This window comes from Petromyzon marinus, chromosome 14 (assembly GCF_048934315.1).
Source record: "Petromyzon marinus isolate PM22_M1 ecotype Great Lakes invasive population chromosome 14, UKy_Petmar_22M1.pri1.0, whole genome shotgun sequence".
NCBI classification, from domain to species: Eukaryota; Metazoa; Chordata; class Hyperoartia; order Petromyzontiformes; family Petromyzontidae; genus Petromyzon; species Petromyzon marinus.
Genome location: NC_133680.1, coordinates 13,688,045 through 13,710,439, shown reverse-complemented (window position 1 = coordinate 13,710,439; position 22,395 = coordinate 13,688,045). Strand labels below are relative to the sequence as shown.

The 22,395-nt window shown below is 45.8% G+C and overlaps 1 protein-coding gene across 3 annotated transcripts in view; it reads right to left on the bottom strand.

The window, feature by feature from the left end:
- The window catches only part of LOC116942302 (ninjurin-1-like), a 65,002-nt gene that overhangs the window by 3,602 nt on the left and 39,005 nt on the right, over positions 1-22,395 (bottom strand). The window contains exons 3-4 of one of the 3 annotated variants that reach the window (XM_076067107.1): positions 19,427-19,524; positions 7,446-7,656 (exon numbers count right to left, since the gene is read on the bottom strand). In XM_076067107.1, coding sequence (XP_075923222.1) covers positions 7,446-7,656; positions 19,427-19,522 — 307 coding nt within the window. In that variant the 5' untranslated portion in view covers positions 19,523-19,524. The remainder of the gene's footprint in view (positions 1-7,445; positions 7,657-19,426; positions 19,525-22,395) is intronic. The other 2 variants (XM_076067108.1, XR_012941703.1) reach the window with 2 other exon arrangements.

Here is a 22,395-nt window from a genome sequence, read left to right as displayed (position 1 = left end):
GACTCGCTGGTTCTTCAGAAGCTTCTGAACCTGGCTCGGGAGCTCAGGATTGTCGTTTCAGTGGCCGATGATGACGATTTCAACTCTTTGCGAGCTGCAAGGTGCGTCCAGGCGCACCTGCGGCTGCAGGTGGCGCCGGCCGTCGCCGCTTGTGCCGCTTCATTGGTGGGCCCGGATCGCCGGAATGACTGGTTCCACGACCAGACCTTCTCTGCCTCGGCGGGGGAGGGTCAGAGGTCGGCCGATCGTCGGCCCCTGAGTGACCGCCGATAGCGCGACCGACTGGCCCCGCACCAGGATGGTGTGACCATCACTTGCTACAACTGCGGCTTGCGGGGACACATGGCGTCTGGCTGCTGGGCTCCCCGCCAACGCACCCCCGGACAACCGCCGGCGCCTCGCTCACCTTTGGCTCCGCGCCGGACTCAGGCAAGTCGCGATACCTCACGCTCTCGGCCCCCGCTCTTGTCACGCACACACACCGCACAGGGTTGTCATGTGTTGGACAGGGGGACCCATGGAGAGGTGGGAACGACAGGGCGCACGGACGGGGTCAGTGGTCCGAGTTGGCCCATAGAGTTATCGCCGCGGCCGCAGGGTCATCTGTCATAGTGGGTTCCATTGAAGGGGCTCATGTCCGGATGTTGGTCGACACGAGAACGTCGGCGGCCATCATCTCAGACCTCATTTATAACATCTTGCCCGACAAGTGTCGTCCCCTGTGGACTGTTAATGTACCGTGTTTTGCCGCTAATGGGGGTTCGTTCGGAATAATTGGCAGGATCGACGCCCAGATCCGCATTGGGGATGTTCAATCGCAAGGGCCTGTTTTGGTTTCGTCAACCCTCGCTGTTACATGCCTCTTGGGCACGGACTTTTTGGCGAGGATGCCTATTAAAATTCTCATCGACCAAGGGTGCATCGAGCTCCCCTGCGGCCGACGCATTGCTTTCTTGCCCTCACCCACTCGGTTGCTCACTGCGTTTACCACGGTCCAAGCACTGGCGTCTCGTACGGTTCGTGTTCCGGCTGGCTGTCAAATGCTCGTCCCTCCCCGGTTTCGAAAAGCTCTTGGGTCGGACGCGCTTGCTAAAGGTGTGCTGCTGGGTCCGTCTAACATGGTGGTGCGCGAGTTGGATCTTATCAGTGCGCAGACGCTCGTGTCAGCTGACAGCGAACCATTCATTCAGATTTTGAATGCGGGGTCAAGGACCACAGTTATCCCCCAAGGCACGGTGCTTGCCCATGCATCACCGGCCCTTGTGGGAGACTCATTGGTCGGTCAAGTTGGAGATGTGCCCCGTTCCACTCCGCATTCATGCCCAGATGCTGGGTGGATGGATGCGCTTTTGTTCGGGAGGAACAGATTTGTCGTCATCACAGCGCCTTCAATTGCATGCTTTCTTGCGGGACTTCGCTGATGTCTTTAGCATGGGTAAATTTGACATCGGCTGCACCAAGCTGCTCAGTCACCACATCGACACTGGTGACGCTGCACCTCTCCGGCAAAATCCATTTTGGTTGAGCCCGGCCGAAAAAGACCATGTGCGGGTAGCCGTTAATGACATGTTGGCGGGTGATGTTATCTCGCTGTCCACCAGCCCATGGGGAGCGCCCATTGTGCTGGTCAAAAAAACATGATGGTACCCTTCACTTCTGTGTGAATTTTCGGAAACTTAATAAAGTCTCGGTCGCAGATGCTTATCCACTCCCCCTAATGGATGAGTCCCTGGACGCCCCGGCGGGCGCGTGCTACTTCTCGACTTTAGAACTGTTGTCCGGGTTTTGGCAGTTACCCCTCAATGACGCTTCCAAACCAAAGACGGCCTTCTGCACTCCTTAGGGCCTCTTTGAGTTTAATCGGCTTCCCATGGGATTGCACTTGGCTCCAGCGATGTTCCAACGCCTGATGGAGCTGGTCCTCGCTAGACTCCAGTGGGACTCCTGCCTTATTTACCTCGATCATGTCATCATTTTCAGTCGAACTTTCAACGAGCATCTCGAACGGTTGAGGGAAGTTATCCTCAAAATGCGGTCGGCAAATCTGAAATTTAAACTACAAAAATGCTTCCTCATGCGCGACTCCGTCCATTACCTGGGTCACATCGTCAGTCGCTCCGGTATCGCCGCAGACCCCGAAAAAACTGACTGCGTGCGCTCTTGGTCTGTTCCCTCCTCTGTTGGAGATGTACGCAGTTTCGTAGGTTTTGTCTCATATTACCGCCGGTTTGTCGCTGGGTTTGCATCCATGGCCAAACCCTTCATGCTTTGACAGCGAAGGGCACGAAGTTTCATTGGGGGGATGCGGAACAGACCTCCTTTGATGCCATCCGTAAGGCCCTGATTCAGGCTCCTCCCTTGCGATACCCAGACTTCACAGTGCCTTTCATTTTAGAGACAGACGCCAGTAATACTGGCATTGGTGGAGTATTGTCACAGGTGGTCGACGGGGTAAAACGCGTTGTGGCCTATGGCAGCCATGTACTTTCCCCCACTGAACAGCGCTATTGCGTGACCCGTCGCGAGCTACTCGCCATTGTTTTCTTCGTCCAGCATTACCGACCGTATCTGTACGGTAGGCACTTCACAGTATGTTCGGACCACGCGGCACCCCATTATGCCTTGAAGGTCGATCAGCCGTCGGGCCAATTGTCACGATGTCTGGAAATCCTTCAAGATTATGCATTTACGGTGGTATACTGGAAGGGTACTCGGGAGACAGATTAGCATGAAATGAGCTTCCGTCGCCGCGTAAGATTATCATCCCCGCATATGCGCACAACAGTAGTGTTGAGAGATTAGCACCATGAGAGTGCAATCCAAAGGACATGTGAGCATGAGAGTGCAATCGAAAGGACATGTGAGCATGAGAATGCAATCCAAGAGATCGGCTGTAGGGCGGGGGGGGGGGGGAGAGAAGGGGGGGGGAGAGAGGGGGCGGGGCAGAAAGTGAGACTCTTTCTCCCTAATCTCCCCCATTTACATAACTGACGTGCTTGCACCCGGGAATGGAATTCCTTTCCAGCTCACGACCCCGCTTGCTTGCCCATCGCCACATATACAACTTTGTTGTAACTGCTCTCTCGCTGGTTCAGCAGTTCCACTGCTGGATTATTTTTATTTTTCCGCCTGAGGACGACCGCTTGTGTTGCGATCGAAACGTCGTGATCTTTTATAATTTTTTCTACCTACGTGACTTTACCAAAAGAACCAAAGAATATTAATTCCTGCAGTCACGAACGTTGAGTGAAAATTGAATCGCCTCTATGGGGAGGGTTTCCACATAACCATAAGATCTTTTAAGAAACACCGAGACAAGAAAACTCATCTGATCGAGTCACTCACATTTCTGAAGAGATTCCGCAACTCTAAGGTAATACCAATCTCATTTACACTGACTTCTGCTGCCATCACATCTTCCAATGCCAAACGAATCTTGTTGAGGGCTAGCTTGGCCCTGATCTCAGAGAGAATTAGACTGCTCTGTACTGAACTAGATCATGTAGACAAGACCCTCTTGCAATCACACTTAACATTGAAAGAAAAAATGTCTACATCTGATTGGAACATGTAGATAACATGACTGCTTCAACAGTTGCTACAATGTCAGCTAAATGTAAAGATAACCTGATTTCCAAGTTCAACCTCCTTTCCAAGAAGAAACCAGACCCACACATTAAAAAGTTAGACATTGACAAGGTTGTTATTAATCTGAGTTATAGCCCAATTCCCGATGGTCTAAAGTCGATTTAAGCTAAAGGGTCAAACTTTTCAGTCACCCCCAAACACATACCAGTGGATGACATGTAGCGTTTAAGGGTTTGGGACACATCGCTGCAGACATGACAAGATCTGAAATGGCTGCAACCCTCAAAAGCGCTATGATGCCAGTCAGCAACTTCAGTAAGAATGAGTGTTTTGAGTTATCTCAATTGAAAAATAGGGATGATATCGTCATCTTCTCAGCCGACAAAGGCATTGCCATGATCATGGATAAAACCGTGTACAATAACAACATTCAGGACCTACTTAATGATGGTAGCTACACAAAAATTTAAAGAGATCCCACCAACAGCCTCGTTCCAAAAACGAACAGTATCATCACTGATTCAGCTTCGTTAATTGAACAGAACAAACGGTTTTCCTTAAAACCTTCTGCTGCTAGACCACCCAGATTATATGGCGTACCAAAAATCCATAAAGGTACACCCCTTCGTCCCATCGTCTCTACCATGGCTCATCCACCTACAAACTCGCCCGATATCTGTCTGAGACCTTACAGCCATTCACTGGTAAGACCACCTCTTCTGTACTTAACTCAGCTCACCTGGTATCGCCAAGTAAAGACATCTCACTGTCCCCACATGATTTACTCATCAGTTTCGATGTAGTTTCTTTGTTCACCAAAGTTACTGTGCCCAATACCATTGCAATCATTGAAGATCTGGTCCAACAAGGATTGAATGATGATGTACCGGCCCTGGTGAGACATTGCCTCACAAATACATACTTCACCTGGAATGGAATATTCTACAAACTGAAGGCACCCCCAATGGGTTCTCCCTTATCTCCGGTTGTAGCCAATATTTTCATAGAAAAATTTGAGACGGGCGTCATCCAGGCATCCACTCTACACCCGTCCTTGTAGAAGAGGTACGTGGATGACACGTTTGTCATCTGGCCACATAGCCAACCGGCTCTAAACCAATTCCTCAACAATATCAATTCCATACATCCAGCCATCAAATTCACCATGAAGGTAGAAAAGGATGTCATGCTACCTTTCTTGGATGTCCTAATCAAAAAGAGACCAGATGGCTCAATGAGCCATTCTGTCTAAAGTTACCCATACTGATGCCTACCTAAAACCTGATTCCCACCACCATCCATCCCAGAAGAATTCCCTCATCAAAACGCTACACCATAGAGCTCAATGTATCTCCGACCATGAACACCTAACTAATGAACTCAAACACGTACACCAAGCTCTCAAGGCGAATGGATCTTCTGAGGACACAATCCGCAAAGCCATCACCGCAACCGTGAGGAAGGAGCCATCTGAGGATCCAATCAAAACCATCACCCTGCCACACATAGCAGGGGTAACCAAAAAGATTTCCAAAATCATGAACAAACACAAGATCCAGGTCCGATTTAACACAGTACATACAATTTGTGATCTGATCCCATCTGTGAAGGACAAGATTCCTGACATACAATATCCCGGCATCTAAAAATTCAGCTGTATCTGCGGCAGCAGTTACATTGGGGAAACTAAGCGACATGTCTTGGACCGTGTTCGTGAACATAATGCAGATTTGAAACACGGTAGGACCAATACGTCTGCCATGGCTGATCATTATTTTAATGCGGCTGGCTCACACAAAATTGATTTCTCTAAGACGATGGTACTTTGCAAGCCTACTGGCTACATTCATGAAGCCATCCATATATACAGACACAGAGACAATTTCCACCGAGAGGAAGGTTATAGACTCAGCAATCATTGGAAAGATGTTATCAACCACTTTGCTTCATGACTTGACTTGTGTTTTCTTGTCAATCAACCTCCACTGTCGGCAGTGTGGTGTGTGAAGCGGGGTGCAGGAATTTCTTGCGGCCCTTTGCTGCATTGGCATTGCTGCTGCATTGGCATAGTTGCTGCATTGGCATTGCTGCATTAGCATTGCTGCTGCATTGGCATTGCTGCTGAGTTGGCATTGCTGCCCCACCCATGCTCCTGGTGCTGCTGATACACTTGGGCTATGCCCATCCCCAAAGCTTCATAAACAGTTTGCCTTTCGAGGCAAACTCCTTTGCCTGATGACGACCGCTTGTGTTGCGATCAAAACGTCGTGATATTTTTATTCACTTTATTTGTATTACTTTTTATATCTACATGACTTTACCAAAATAACCAAAGAATATGAATGCCTGCAGTCACGAAAGTTTTAAGTCAAAGTTTAATACGTGTCTATTTGGTGTTTGAAACTTCGTAACAACTGCATTGTCAGAAATGGTAAGGATGCTGAGATTGCAGCACTATGCCACCACTCAATATCACACACAAAGATATCCAGGCACGATCAAACTTTAGGGTAATGTAATGCAAGTGAGAATCGACAAGGTCAGCACAGCAGTCAAAGAGTAGTGGGCGCTCACTCTCATTTGCATAGCTGATATGATCACAGTAAACATAAAATTCCAAATACCTCAGTGAACGAATAAAAGAAAATTTTAAGGGTTCTTACAGTGAGGTGGTTACAAAATTTGAATGGACTGTGAAACGTGGGAACCTGCACATGGCCATAAAATTGGTAAATGTCAAAATGTATTGCTATATTCTACGTATTATCAGACGTCCCAGAACATAAGTCGCACCCTAAAGCGTGCATCTAATAACTGGCAGGATTGCAGTACTGCAGGGAGTTGTCTTCCAGAAGGTGATCATGAACGTGCTGCGTTACAATGGGGCAATGACATCTTCTGGCTCTGGTCTTTTTAACCTTTGGGTGGGTAACTGAATAGACGACCCCTGGAATTCAAGTTCAGTATGCTAACCATTTCACCGAGGGAGCATTCTGTTGTTTAATATAAAACTAAAATAGTACCCGTGGAAACGGGATGTCAGAACTCATAACGCTCTGTATTCAGTTGAGCATTATTAACGAATAGGCATGTAGAGTATCGATAAATAATCCGAGGATCTAAAGGAAAAAAAAATCGATTGCGGGATGAAGAGCTCTTAATGGGATACGTTCCATGTCTATCGAGTAAATAGGATTCATAAAAATATCCACTGCGTGCCACAGTTTACATGCATTTGTCAATTTGAGAATGATTTACTACGGAGTAATTGGTTTCTACAATAATAAGTGACCACTGTTGGCTTTTCACAAAGGTATAATAACTTCATGGTCCCCATAATGGATGAGTTGACCTCCAAATAAAATTTAAACTTACTCTAATTCCAGCACCACCCATTCAGTTACAGAAACGTTAAAACATTAACACACAATTATAGAGTAATGTTAACCAGTGACATGGAAGTGGCATTTGTGTGCGTAAGAGTCGATCATTCTATAACACCCGCTACAGGAGAACTCATCTTATCACAACCCTATTACCAGTGACTCCTATTATCTGTGGTAGCTGTAGGGTCTGCAAAACCTCCTAGTATAATATCCGTGACCATATTCCTATTATCTGCAGCTTTTTCTATCCTTTACAGAATGACCTATCCTTCATATATGTTTGTGAATAGGTTTTTAGTGGCAATTGTAACCTATGATACATGATTATCCACACTAATTTTAATTAGTGGAGTAAAATCACAGATAACCTGCAGATAATAAGACGCGAAATATTGGTCACCCACATCACCACGGATAAAAGTTCTATATATCTATTTGGAAATAAAAGCACAAAAGGTTGCATGAGTTTACCAATACAGATGAGGAATAACCCGACGAGAATCTGCAAGGAGATGGATAGAGCCAGCATGCCCAGGAGAGGCTTGAAGTACTTGAATTCAGTTCCAGAATCCATCACCGACTTCAGCTGTGAGGCGTTTGCCATGAGCAGGGCCACATCCAGGAAGCTCTGTGCCACGGTCTTTACCGACGAATACCGCTTCAGGTTTTTCATGTAATCCGCCTGCAAAGAGACCACACAGTTCAATCTATGGCTTGATTTCTCATAATTTTCCAGCTCCATGGTAGACTAAAGAAGGCACGTATGTATGTTGAACTTCTTTCGCGCCGTATGTAGCCAACCATGCTAATCGGAGGTGCGGAGAAAGAACAAACTGAGCACAAAACGTAGTTCTAAAGAAATTAGTTTTCAACTTAGATTTGAAAGTGCATAGCTCCAGTGGCTTCCGAATTTCGGAAGAGCGTTCCAGACGCACATCTGAAAGTGCGCGATGCAATGACCGTCTTTGTTGGATGGTCTGCCAAAAGCCACTATTAGCCACGGCCATAGCTAGAAGTACAGTGAGGGAAAAAAGTATTTGATCCCCTGCTGATTTTGTACGTTTGCCCACTGACAAATAAATGATCAGTCTATAATTTTAATGGTAGGTTTATTTGAACAGTGAGAGACAGAATAACAACAACAAAATCCAGAAAAACGCATGTCAAAAATGTTATAAATTGATTTGCATTTTAATGAGGGAAATAAGTATTTTACCCCCTCTCAATCAGAAAGATTTCTGGCTCCCAGGTGTCTTTATACAGGTAATGAGCTGAGATTAGGAGCACTCCCTTTAAGAGTGTGCTCCTAATCTCAGCTCGTTACCTGTATAAAAGACACCTGTCCACAGAAGCAATCAATCAATCAGATTCCAAACTCTCCATCATGGCCAAGACCAAAGAGCTCTCCAAGCATGTCAGGGACAAGATTGTAGACCTACACAAGGCTGGAATGGGCTACAAGACAATTGCCAAGCAGCTTGGTGAGAAGGTGACAACAGTTGGTGCGATTATTCACAAATGGAAGAAACACAAAAGAACTGTCAATCTCCCTCGGCCTGGGGCTCCATGCAAGATCTCACCTCGTGGAGTTGCAATGATCATGAGAATGGTGAGGAATCAGCCCAGAACTACACGGGAGGATATTGTCAATGATCTCAAGGCAGCTGGGACCATAGTCACCAAGAAAACAATTGGTAACACACTACGCCGTGAAGGAATGAAATCCTGCTGCGCCCGCAAGGTCCCCCTGCTCAAGAAAGCACATATACATGCCCGTCTGAAGTTTGCCAATGAACATCTGAATGATTCAGAGGACAACTGGGTGAAAGTGTTGTGGTCAGATGAGACCAAAATTTAGCTCTTTTGCATCAACTCAACTCGTCGTGTTTGGAGGAGGAGGAATGCTGCCTATAACCCCAAGAACACCATCCCCACCGTCAAACATGGAGGTGGAAACATTATGCTTTGGGGGTGTTTTTCTGCTAAGGGGAGAGGACAACTTCACCGCAACAAAGGGATGATGGACGGGGCCATGTACCGTCAAATCTTGGGTGAGAACCTCCTTCCCTCAGCCAGGGCATTGAAAATCGCTCGTGGATGGAAATTCCAGCATGACAATGACCCAAAACACACGGCCAAGGCAACAAAGGAGTGGCTCAAGAAGAAGCACATTAAGGTCCTGGAGTGGCCTAGCCAGTCTCCAGACCTTAATCCCAATGAAAATCTGTGGAGGAAGCTGAAGGTTCGAGTTGCCAAACGTCAGCCTCGAAACCTTAATGACTTGGAGAAGATCTGCAAAAAGGAGTGGGACAAAATCCCTCCTGAGGTGTGTGCAAACCTGGTGGCCAACTACAAGAAACGTCTGACCTCTGTGATTGCCAACAAGGGTTTTGCCACCAAGTACTAAGTCATGTTTTGCAGAGGGGTCAAATACTTATTTCCCTCAATAAAATGCAAATCAATTTATAACATTTTTGACATGCGTTTTTCTGGATTTTTTTGTTGTTATCCTGTCTCTCACTGTTCAAATAAACCTACCATTAAAATTATAGACTGATCATTTCTTTGTAAGTGGGCAAACGTACATAATCAGCAGGGGATCAAATACTTTTTCCCTCACTGTATACTGGATGTGCTTGGTATGGAAATATTTTATGGGTCCCTGATCCAGACTCAGATGAAATGAAGGCCTGGTTAACTCTCCATAATCCATGCCCATGACAAAGAATGTGGAATTTCTACTGCTGGCTCATGGTTGTCAGCGGAGATGAGCATTGCCTCATGTCCATTTGAAAGTATCTTGCGCCAAAGGAAGCATGTTTGTTCATGATAAAAAAAAATCAGATGTCTCAAACATTAAGCCTAAAGGCTTGTAGGATGAAATACTATACATTTAAAAATCTTACAGTGTAAGTAATCAAGCTAACAATGTGTAGTTTTCCAAGAAAAAAATAATTCAAATAGATACAGCAAAAGCAAATCATTCATGATACAATCATCTGCGAATTTCTGTACTTCTCTCATTGGCAATTCGCGACCGCTTCCATTAAGTCATGACACACCGCGGCGGAGCGAAAATGCTTCGTGGACCACAAACCGCTTTGCGTAGAAGAGGGCAGGGCTAACACGGAGCTGCAGCAGTGGAGCTGCATGGAAAGGCGGAGGGGAGGTTTAAATAGGTGTGATGATGGGATTTGTTTAGTATAAACGGATTTAGCTTTTGTCACACTTGGATGTTACATCTAAAAATGCGAAATATTACTTAACATGGACCCATCTGGCAGATTTTCATCATTTGTGTATTGGATAACCTTATCATCTGCGAATTTATCGTGGGTTAATTTATTTACACCTCTGCTGCAATTCACAAATATTCTCAAATAGAATCGCGCGGCCAATTCCTCCCAAAATCCGCGGGATAATTGTGTCAGCGTAATATTTTTGTGGAATATTTGGTCTCACCTCCGTGGTCTGCCTGCTGTACAGTAGTTTAGTGACCTTTGTTAAATACCACACTGGACTTTACTGTACACTGTTTTTGAAACTGTATACAAGGAATGTTCCAAATATTTTGGGCTAACTGCAATATCTGAAAATCATGCCTAGATATGACATTGTGGATGATCCAAATATTTGTTGTTGTATTAGAAAACCGTGACATCACTTAACATGTGATGTCACGTGGCATAAGGTGACATCAAGATCGTTAGCAATGAAGACATGCTAATTGATACGTAATGAAAATGATCTATATATCTCAGAGATCCTAAAATGTCCTTAAAAAATCTGAAATATTAAAATCCTAAACTCAACCATCGTAGAGGCAGACCTCGTTTAGCGCTACCCCATAGAACGCCGACTCGTTATAACGTTCTTTGTCCTGTAGAACAATGTTACTTAAAAATTTAAATCAAAAAAGCACTTTTGAGTGAGAACACCCAATGTGGGGGAAACGCGCCTGCCATCATGTTTACATTCGCTCAGAAAATGAGAGCATCGTACGCTGAGCTAAGCAGCGCTCATCAATTTAAAAGATAACACACCCACCCGCCAAAGTGTCTACTCGACCTTGGTCTCTGTGTTTTTCGTGCGTTTTTGTGAGCATTTTAGATCCAAAATGACTGCAAAAAGGCCTGCAAGTGTTACTGCTGGAAATGTTACCAAAGTGTCAAGTAAAACTATCGCTTTGGATGTAAAATGCAAACAGTAAGACGGGTCGAGGAGGTGAGCATCAGGCTGGTGCACTGGTGAGTACAGTACATAATACTTACTGAAATGATAAAAAAAACTAATCTTTTACTTATAAAATGTTTAGCATCTGTATTGTTACTAGCAATATTACCGATACCTCAATAAAGCCCTCATATCTTGCTCATGTAATAAATAATGTCGTTGCGAAGGCTTCCCTATAGATATACAATGGTATGACCCCTTTTCGTGCTCAATTTTCCAGGAACACATCTTGAGTGCTAAGCAAGGCCGAACGATAGGCAGTTCTCGACTTAAGAACGCCCGACTTACAAACACCCGTACTTACAAATCAGCTTCCATGAAATATAAAAAATAAATGTAACATGGACTTACAACGCAAACTCGCACTTGCAAACTGAACTGAGGAACTATTTTGTTAAGAGGAGCAATACTCTTTGGTTCTTTCGGTAAAGTCACGTAGGTAAATAATAAAATACAGTTAATCAAATCATGACGTTTTGGAAGCAACACAAGCCTCCATCATCAGATGGGATAGTCACAGCAAGAAGTAATTTGCTGTAGTGGACAAGAGCTGCTCGTAACAAGGATATTATATAAGGCAAGGGGGGGGGGGAGGAGCCAAGGGGAAGAGAAGTAGAGGGCGGGGAGGGGGGGGTGTGGAGTAGGGGAGGGGGAGGTTGAGTGAGCATCAGCCACCTGGTAGGCAACACGGCTGGTGCGAACAATGTGGGAGCTGGGAGAGATGCTGAGGCCGGGGGACGGGGTGTGGAGTAGGGGGATGAGTGAGGATCAGCCACCTGGTGACTTTACCGAAAGAACCAAAGAGTATGGATCATTGCAGTCACGAAAACTTCAAATCTAGAACTAAGAGGAGCAATCCTCCGCAAGATGTAATTCGTCAGCCTCGCGCTGGCAGTGTTTGTGTGTGTAAAAGTGTGAGTGTGGTCCGGCAAAACAACCCCCTACCTCCTTGCGGTGCCGGATGGGCAACTCTGTTGTGGACAATGCTGTGGGGGGAGGGCCAATTCCGATTGGCCCCTCCTCTCATGGCGTCTATGACCACCACAGTGGCTAAACGGGGACTCTGGACGGGTGTGAGGGGCTGGTAACACCTCCACCTTCAAATTTTTTACCACGAAACCACGAATAAAGAATGTAACTAATAAGCTTGTGCCAAAGGCCCCAGGGAGACAGGCGTCTATGACGTCTCCTGGCCAAACCCCAATTGGCGGAGCCAGGAGATTGAATCTCTACCCTCGGGGCTCCTCCAGAAACAACAAAAAGCCACTTTGTGTGGCCACTTGGAATGTTCAAACGCTCACTGCGGAGGAGAGGCTGCCACTCCTCTGTCGGGAGCTGGACCGGTACCGCCTGGATCTCTGTGGCATTCAGGAGGTCCGGTGGACCGGTTCTGGCTCCTGCCACCATGAGGGGTGGACAGTCCTCTACTCGGGGCAGCAGACTGCCAAACAACAGGGTGTGGCTCTTCTTTTGAACAAAAGAATGAAGGGGGCGTGGGAGCGTGGCGGTGAGGTGTGGGAAGCTGTAAGCCCCAGGCTACTTTGGGCTCGCCTTCCCATCAACCAGAGGCGAGGAGTGGTGGTCGTGGTTACTTATGCCCCCACCGAAGACGATCATCCGTGGAGGGATGCAGGCAAAGCCGATGAGTCAGATGCCTTCTATGACCTCCTGTCACAGGTGCTGGCTAAAGTGGCCCCTCGTGATAGAGTCATCTTGTTGGGTGACTTCAATGCCCGAGTTGTTCATGATGCTGGCACTTGGTCTGGAGTGATTGGAGGGCATGGGCCAGATCAGCTCAATAACAACGGTAGGATGCTGCTAGATTTGTGTGCAGCCCATGGGCTTGTAATTACCAACACGCTGTTCCGGCATCGGCACATCCACACAACATCATGGATGCATGCCGGATCCAAGCAAGAACATCTGCTGGACTACATAGTGATGGACCAGCGGATGCGAGCCCATGTCCTTGACACCAGGTCCTACCGTGGAGCTGATCTGCCCTCTGACCATCGACTAGTCATCTGTAAGATGCGCCTGCCATTCTTCCACTCCGGTGGTGAGTGTACACTCAGGACCCCATTCCAACCTAAAGTGGCCTGGTTTCAGTTATCTGATGAAAGTTGCAAGCGAGAATTTCATCATCGCTTGTGGCTGGGTGTTTGGCATCGTCCCCCACTCCTCCTGATGTCGAGGGAAAATGGGCGAGGTTTAGGACTGTGACTCATGCAGCTGCAATGGCTGCTTTGAGTACGCGGTCCAGACCTCCCCAGAGACCCTGGCTGACAGAGGTGTTCAGGATAATTGAGAAAAAGCGACAGCCCACTGTCATCGGCTACAGAATCCCACGTCAGAGATTGAGGAGGCTTACTGCAGCCTTCGCTTGGAGGTTCGGAGAGCCGTGAGGCGCTGCAAGGATGGGTAGTGGTTGCGGGTTGCTGAGGGGATGGAGTCTGCCTCAGTGGCCCGCGATCACAAATCTCTATTTAACTCCATCAAAAAAGTAACCTGCAGCGCCACAGCTACTACCATCATTAGGGGAAAAAAACAGTGATCCAATCTCCGACCCCCAGGAAAAGGTTTACAGATTTGCTGAGCATTTCTGTGATGTCCTGGGGGAGGGGAAATCCCTCAGCCAGGAAAACATCGTGGCACAAAGTGGGGATGACCCTGCACAGGCTGCGGTGCCTCAAATATTGGAGGAAGTCACCCCCTGTGAGTGGCTGGCTCAGGTGCCATCTGTTGAGGAAGTACTGAAGGCGATCCGGAGTCTGAGACCAGGAAAGGCACCGGGCAGAGATGATCTCCCAAGCGAAATGCTGAGGGAGGGTAGCGTTTGTGCACAGACTGCCCTATATGACATCATAACAACAGTCTGGACCACAGGACGGGTTCCGCAGGATTGGGAGGATTGCCCTGGTGGTCCCCCTCTTTAAGAAAGGGGACCGCACAGACTGTAACAACTACAGGGGCATCTCACTCCTCAGTGTGCCGGGAAAGGTCCTGGCAAGGATTATTCAACATCGTCTTGCCAGGCACGCTGAGGAGAGGCTTGCGGAGCCCCAATGCGGTTTCAGGAAAGGGCGGTCCTGCACAGATGCCATAGTTTCTGTCCGTCTGCTACAGCAGAGGTGTAGGGAATTCCAGCAAGACCTACATCTCTGCTTTATTGACCTGGTCAAAGCCTATGATACCATCAGTAGGCCTGAGCTCTGGGTTGTTCTTCGTGCTTTTGGAGTCCCTGACCCTCTGCTCATGATCATTAAGGACCTTCATGATGGTGAGCGGGCCTGGGTAAAACTACATGGCCGGGAGTCAGAGCCATTCCCTGTACACCTTGGGGTGCGACAGGGATGTCCTCTGGCTCCCACATTATTTAACATCTATTTTGACCACGTAGTTCGTGAAGCCTTCAATAGCTGTACCGGGGGAATCTCTATTTGGTACAAATATAATGGGAGGCTGATTGATGCCCGGGTGCGGTCAAGGGATGGCTCCCTATTGCTCAACTACGTTACGTATGCCGATGATTTAGTAATAGCTGCTCATTCAGAGGAGTTGGAGACGCTGCTGCTGAGACTGGAGCGTGCCACTAAGAGATGGGGCCTTACCATCAGCCCCACTAAAACTAAGCACCTGCCTGGGTATTTTGTACCATCGGAAACTCCACCTGCCCAACTCCCAATCGATGATGGGGCAGTTGTGGAGAGAGGGAGAGTTTCCCATACCTGGGCAGTATGCTTATGACCGGCTCCAGTTTAACAGCAGAGGTCTCACTCCGAATCAGTTAAGCGGCAATATCTTTTCATCGGTTGCGTAACGCTGTGTGGAAGCTACCTGGTCTGTCGCTCCGCACTAAGCTTCAGGTCTTCTCGGCCACGGTCATTCCCTCCCTTCTCTACGCTTGCGAAATGTGGACCCCCCTAATGGAACATCTTCACAGTAAGAAACATTTAGGCTAGCCTGCCTACGATCCATCCTGGGTTTAACCAGGCTGGATTGTGTGAGGAGCTCACAAATCCTTGAAAGATCTGGGCAAGGTCCCATCGGTAAGCTCCTCCGGCAGGCAAAGCTGCGTTGGCTGGGTCATGTAGCCTGCATGCCCAGCGACCGCATGCCTAAACAGCTTTTGTTCGGCCGGATCGAGGGGCGCGGCATGGGCTAGAGAAGAGATGGAGTGATGTGGTACAGGAGGATGTGGAGCTGAGTGGACTTGCCGATGACTGATACCAGCGGTGTCAAGATCGGCCTCTTTGGAGGAGGCTTCTGAAGGATGTTGCTGGGCAGTTGGAGGCAGTCGCCCTCCAACAACAACGAAGGGCGGAGGAGTGACGCTCACAACGAGCGGAGCGCCGGGTGGCTAAAGCACAGCAGGTTTGCACAGTAGGGGGCACAGGTGGTGCATCAGCCAGTCATCTCAGTCACCTTAGTCAGTCAACCCGTGGCACTTGGGTCTGCCCCGTGACCTCCTGCCAGCGGGCGTTCGACACTTCACGTGGCCTCAAGGTGCACATGCCACTTAGTGGCGAATGGCGGTTGTTGTTGTGTGGGGAGTGGTAGTGTTGCACACTCGAAATGAAGGACGTGGGCAGGTGCTCCAAATCGAGGGCAAACACATTTATTGTGTTTAATCTGTAAGATGCAACAGCACGTGTGTCACACACAGCAATTCTTAAACTGAATCGACATTAACCATGTGACTGGTCTACACGTGCCGTTAAATCAATAAGTTTTCTTAAACCCAATTCTACTACTGATAAGCCATCTTCGTCTTTGACAATAACCTTTGCACTTCACTATTCGCATATTACTTTAATCCTAAGCTGTATGTCTATCTATACCATCCACTTATATCGGTATCTTACACCCATAACCTGTACTGTATGTGTACAATATACATACTGCACGTGTCACCATTGTACCACTTATGACTATACATGTGTTCTATTCTCAATAGCATTGCAAGTAGTGATACTCTCGGTGCATGGGCATGGTTATAGACTAAACAGTATTAGGGTTAGAGAATTACAATTACAGTATGTAATTACAGTGCGGCATCTTTTACAATGCACAGTGCTAAAACCCCTCCTATTGGATATATCACAAACAATTCGAAGCCAAGCTTGAAGTCTAGAACAAGTCTAGAACATTTCTATAACGATCAAAAACAACCTTTGGGTCCTTTACCTGTAAGATGCAATCGCACGTGTGTTACACACAGCAATTCTTCAACCGAGTCGCCATTAACCACGTGACTGGTGTACAAGTGCGGTTAAACAATAACCCTGCCAGCCCCCTACAGGCCCAACTCCGTTATCGCATGCTAGTGTACACACATGCTTTGATGTACTGCACAGCACACCAGGACTTTCACAGAACCACACTTTACTCCTCTGCTGCACAAGGAAGTATTTAAAAGAGTGGACCATTCCTAATGTGCCACACTAGTTGTAGCGGTTAGCGCGCTGCACTACGGAAGCGGCAACTCGAGTTTGAGTTTTGCTCACGGCCAACACCAGTGACGATTATCTGAACTGGTCCTGAGCCTACCTAGGTCGACTCAGCCTCAAATGAGTACTGAGCGCAGTGTGTAATCATCATCACTAGAGATAAAGGTGGTCGGGCGTGGAGCTGGCCAACCACCCACTCGTGTACTGTTCCAGCCTTAATAGTATTTGCTCTCGCGAACAGCACTTGCCCCAACAGTCTGTTAAGGCCATATGGGGAATCGCTGTCATTGAGGTGTGTCTGTGTATGCAATTGTGGTGACTCATTGCCCTCCCCCGCCCTTCCTACAAGCTAGCATCAGAACTCAAGATAAATGAAAGTAAAAGTTTTTCTATTTATGCTATTTTACTTACTATACTGTATTTTTTAAAGGTGTAACATGCAAATGTGAACATTTTATTTTTAATGAGTTTAACAATGCTTCCCTTTTTGTTGAACCCGAACACATTTAACAATACTGAACGTACGGGTGTTTAAATACATCATATTGTGTTCCGACTTACGTACGGGACTCAGGAATGAATTAGGTTCGTAACCCGAGGAGATTGGCCATACATATTAATGACAGTAAGAAAATACCTTCAAAGTTTATATATAAGTATCAATGCTATGAATTGTAAAGGAATATAAGAATGAGTTACTACTCTCGTTTAGAAACTGGCTTCAATAATATCTGGAGAAGCCCCTTAGGTTACTATCACCCAGTTTTCTAGGAGAAAAAACCCAAATCATACATGGGAGTTATGCTTTCATTTTAAAACTATGAATAAATTAACATTCATCACTGTTTGTAAAATGTATCTAGGTTAATTCTCCTTTAAGGCTCTGTTCAACAAACTACAACATGAGCTAGTTGCTCTTAAACTAGTCCTGAATACCTCCAAAACCAAGGTGCTATGCTTCTCACCAGGACTAAAGCAGGAAGTTATTTTTCCACAATTACATTCCTTAAATAATTATCAAATAGAGCAAGTCAAGATCTATAAGTATCTTGGGGTCATCCTGGATTCAAAACTGAATTTTGAAGATCACATTGATTATATTGGTAAAAAGACAAACATAAAAATTGGTTTTCTGTATCCACACAAGTACTGCTTCCCCCCAATGTTCCGTTTGGACTTGATAAAAGCTACCATACTGCCTCTACTTGACTACTGTGACATCGTGTATAAATCAGCCCCAAGTACTGTACTGAAGAAGCTTGATTCCATCTATCACTCGGCCTTAAGATTTACATTGAACTGCCCATATAGGACTCACCACTGTGATCTCTACATTGGGTCAAACTTAACGTATCTTAATGTTCGACGGCTTGTGCACCAAATCTTATTTATTCACGATGTACTTACAAAAAAATCCGCAGACTACCTGCTGGATCTCCTCTCTGTTTCAAAGAACAAATTTGACCTCAGGTCTTCGCTCATTTATCAGCTTCACATTCCCTATTGCCGTACAAAAACTGGAAGGGCCTTTGCTATTGATGCCCCCAGGAATGCTATTGCCAATAAACTGCAACTTGAATCGCTACCAATGAGATCTTCTCTCAAAACTGCTCTAGAGGAGTTGTACACCCCTAGCTGTAACTGCTATTCATTGGCGTAAAATCAAATAAAATGTTTGCGCTCTGGATGATGCTGCAAAGTATTAACTGTAGTTTGATTTAGCGTGGTGATCTTAAAGGTACATTGAAAAATTTGATACTCTGACTGATGCTTCTGTTGTTGTGGAGTAATTCATGCAGCCAGCTATGGCTCTAGGGTTTGGTGTTACATGTTATTTATGTAGTTTATTGTAAAAATTCGGTCACAGTCCCTATGATCACTGTTACGTTGCAATTATGGCTTTATTTTTTGGTGATTTCGAAAAGTTTTTGGGTTTGGACATGTTTGTTTTGTTGTAGTACGAAGTTAGACTGATGGCCTTCATCTAAGTTTCTTGTGGCTTTTGTTTGACTTGCATCCCACTGGGATTTTTTTGCACACAGCGTTGGTGTATGGTGCTTTTTTCAGGAATATTTTGCTGTTTTTTTTCAGGGATTTTCTGTTTGCACAGTCACAGTCACTTTACGATGTCTTCTTGTTCGTGTTTTTGTTTTTTGTTTGTTGTGGTTGCACCCGATTCAAGAGCCGAATGGCTCACAGGGCTATACCAAAATAAACTGAACTGAACTGTATAGACGGTTACATAATGTATAGTGGGTCACGTGACTTCTAACCTAACAAGAGTCGAATTGTAAGGCTGGTTGGGTAACTAATCATTAGCTAGTGCCTGTACGTACTGCCTGCATTTGCTCAACACACAGGTGTGTAAATGCAGCATGCACATTTCAAATAAACAGAAGTACAACAAATCATGTTGTCGATTTGCTAATAGCACTCATAATGCACTTGTTACACGACTATACCGAGTTATGGTTATACAGCCCGATTCGTTCGCAAGTCCTATGGAACTGCTCCAACCACAGGAATGTGGACCTTCAAGAAATGACTCGGGAGCATGAAAAGACACGAAGCGCTTTGCCATACGCCACTTGTTTTACCATGGGGGACACTGCCGACTAATGCACAATAACTTGGTTGCTTACACCCGATGTGAAATGCATTAAATAAATCGAGAAACACACAGGGGCAGACATCACTGAAATAATTACTGAACCGGGGTTGGGGGGGGGGTGGTCAGGACCCCCACATTGTTTTAAACTGCAGACTCACCGAATATTTCCCAGAGGCATTTTCACCAGAACCGTAACCAGACTCCAGCAGGCCAGGGCCCTCTGATGTGCTGTTGAGAGCTGCGTTCCCCTCCATGGCTTGAACAAAGTGGAAAAAGTGTTATAAGCGCTCTCTGAGAACGTGTGTTTACATAGCAGACACACACCTGTGCTGTATGGCTCTTGCTGAGAACTTATAGGGCCTTGGCACTGCTGGGTTGGGTATTTTTTTCATCAGCCACTCTGATAGGTTGAAAGCCATGAGCCAAGTGCTGCCAGGTAATAAAAAAAATCCCAATGAGTCATGTTTATGGGAGGTGGAGAACATTTATTCTTTTGCATAATGTATTCCTGCTTAAAAGCGGTACATACGCCGTATACGTGCAGATAATTACTATGTAACACGATTTTTGCGCCTGGTTAGAAGTGTTTTCAAATTGCTTATGCCTCAAAAGTATAGAAAATGGCTATTATTCCCCACAAATTCTGCTTTGTGGTTCTTTTTAAGGGGGTTTTCAGTCGTTTCCTCCACGTTTTTGTGGAAATACCATTGTTTTTGTACACGTTTAGAAAGTTTCCTTATGAAAGGTGACGACTAAGCTTTTTAACAGTCAAAATAACAAATAAAGTACGGTGTTTCTGAATATATTTACTACATAACAGTTTACAGTCCAATGCTGTATGCGTTTAAATATATAGTTAAAGTAAAATAGTTGCGAGACTATTTTAACTCTTGTAGACACTCGAATAAATGATGGGCTTAAATAAAAAAAATATTTTCATTTAATGTAAACGAGCAGCCCCACACATTCTTTGGAAGCGGCTGGCCAGTTGGCCGGGTCAGTTGGCCAATCAGCCATTTCATTTTTTTATTGAATATCATGCACATTAAATACAGAACACATATTTTCGTCGACATACCGGTGGAAGCACCCATTGCTGAACGATACTCCCGTCACCCCCATCTGACCACCGCAGGGTGCCCCCAACCCCACAGGCCCCCACCCCCAATCACGGCTCCCTCTCGCGTACCCTTCGCTTTACCCCACCAACCTGCACCTCTCACCCTCGCGGACCTCGTACTGCGCCCCAAACCCCTCCCCCAATGGAGCCCCCCCCCCCCCCTGCATCCTCCCCCGCTCCCCTCCCTTTCCCTCCCGCACGCTGGGCGTCGGCACCCCACAACAGGTGATATTCATTTACTCGGCAAGGGAGACATGGATCAGAAATAGATTATTGCAGTATTCATAAGATGGCATTTGCCTTGTTTGGATGAGTTCTCACGATGAACAGACTAGGAGCCTGGCTCTTTACATCTTTACAACGAGCCGATGACGAATTAATGTATCTAATTCACCTTCGATTAGCACGGTTGGCTCTGTACGGTTCCAATGAAATTCAACATACGTTACAAATGCAATGCTTATTTCTGGCTCTTCATAATAGGGAAGTTAGTGTCTCCCTGCTCAAATAATTATCAATGCGGCAGTAATTATCTCCGTTGGCAATTCGATATTACATTGACGAGGGTCAGTACAGAAGAAGACTACTGTAAACTTTCAACAAAGCGGGACCTATTCTTAGTTCTTTCGGTAAAGTAACGTTGAAGGGAAACAACTAAATAATAAAAAATATATAAAACAATAAAAAAGACGACCGTTTGTGTTATGGTCGAAACGTCGTGAGAATTTTTATTGTTTTATATATATTTTATTATTTTGTTGTTTCCCTTCAACGTGACTTTACCGAAAGAACTAAGAATATGAATTACTGCAGTCACGAAAGCTTTAAATCAAAATTTAAACTAATTTTATTGAACTCAACAGGATTGGTAGGCTAACCCTTGTATGGGATTTTAAACTTGCAACCTTATTCTATTTGCGAGTCGGGCCCTTTGCCACAGCATCATAATCCCACTGGCTGCTCCTAAAACAGCAAGCCCACAACATTTAGGGGAGGCATCAGTGTGATATCACGCTGGCCAGGGGTACAGCATGCCCCCTACTGAACATTTAATGACACTGAACAGCAGCAGCCCTGATAGTTTCTGGACGCGTAGCCAAACTAAATACTATACAGTAATGATTTGTACCAACTCTGTTTAGCTTCAAAAGAGATTACAAAATCTGAATAAAGATTACACACAAGACACCATGCACTAAAATGTAGCAATATGGAGGCGGGACTGATAGTTTCTCCCAGAGCTGTAATGCCACCTATCTGCAAGGACAGTGAGGTTCCAGCAGATGGCAGTGCAGCGAGAAGGCTGCACGTATCTATGGACTTGCAGTGCAGTTTTTTTTGGTAACCTTTGGCTTCCTCTCACATGCATACTCAACGACGCGAGGGCTGGAGGATCACACATATTAAACTCCCTTTCCATGGACATCTAGGTGCCATATCCTGGCTTGCCAGGAAAAGGCGGTACAGCAAAGAGCGGACTAATGTCAATTGTCGCTTCTCTGTTTGGATAGCGTTTCCCCCTCGCGTGCATGGGTCCTCTCCAGGTACTCCAGTTTCCTCCAAAAATACAAATGCTTAATGATAAACTGAAAACAATACAAATACCCCTTAGTGTTTACGGATTGTGCAGTGATCTGAGGGGCAGTTAGCATGAAATATGCTATACTAAGAAATCTGTTGTCATTATAGAAGTAAAAAAGGTATATATATGGATCTGTAGCGCTTTCCAACACAGGTCTGTTTTCGGAAGTACTATTTGTTTGGAGTGAATGCATACTAATTGAGCAAGTGGCTAAGTAAACTATTTATGCATTACTTATTCCTTACCTAAAATGTATTGTGTACAATGTATGTCGCACTGTACGAAGCCAACCGTGCTAATCGGAAGGACAACCGAACACAAAAAGGAGTTTTAAAGAAATTAGTTTTCAATCAAGATCATTTAAAAATGCATAGCTCCACTGGCTTTCTAATATCGGAAAGAAGGGCATTCAAGACGGCCGCAGA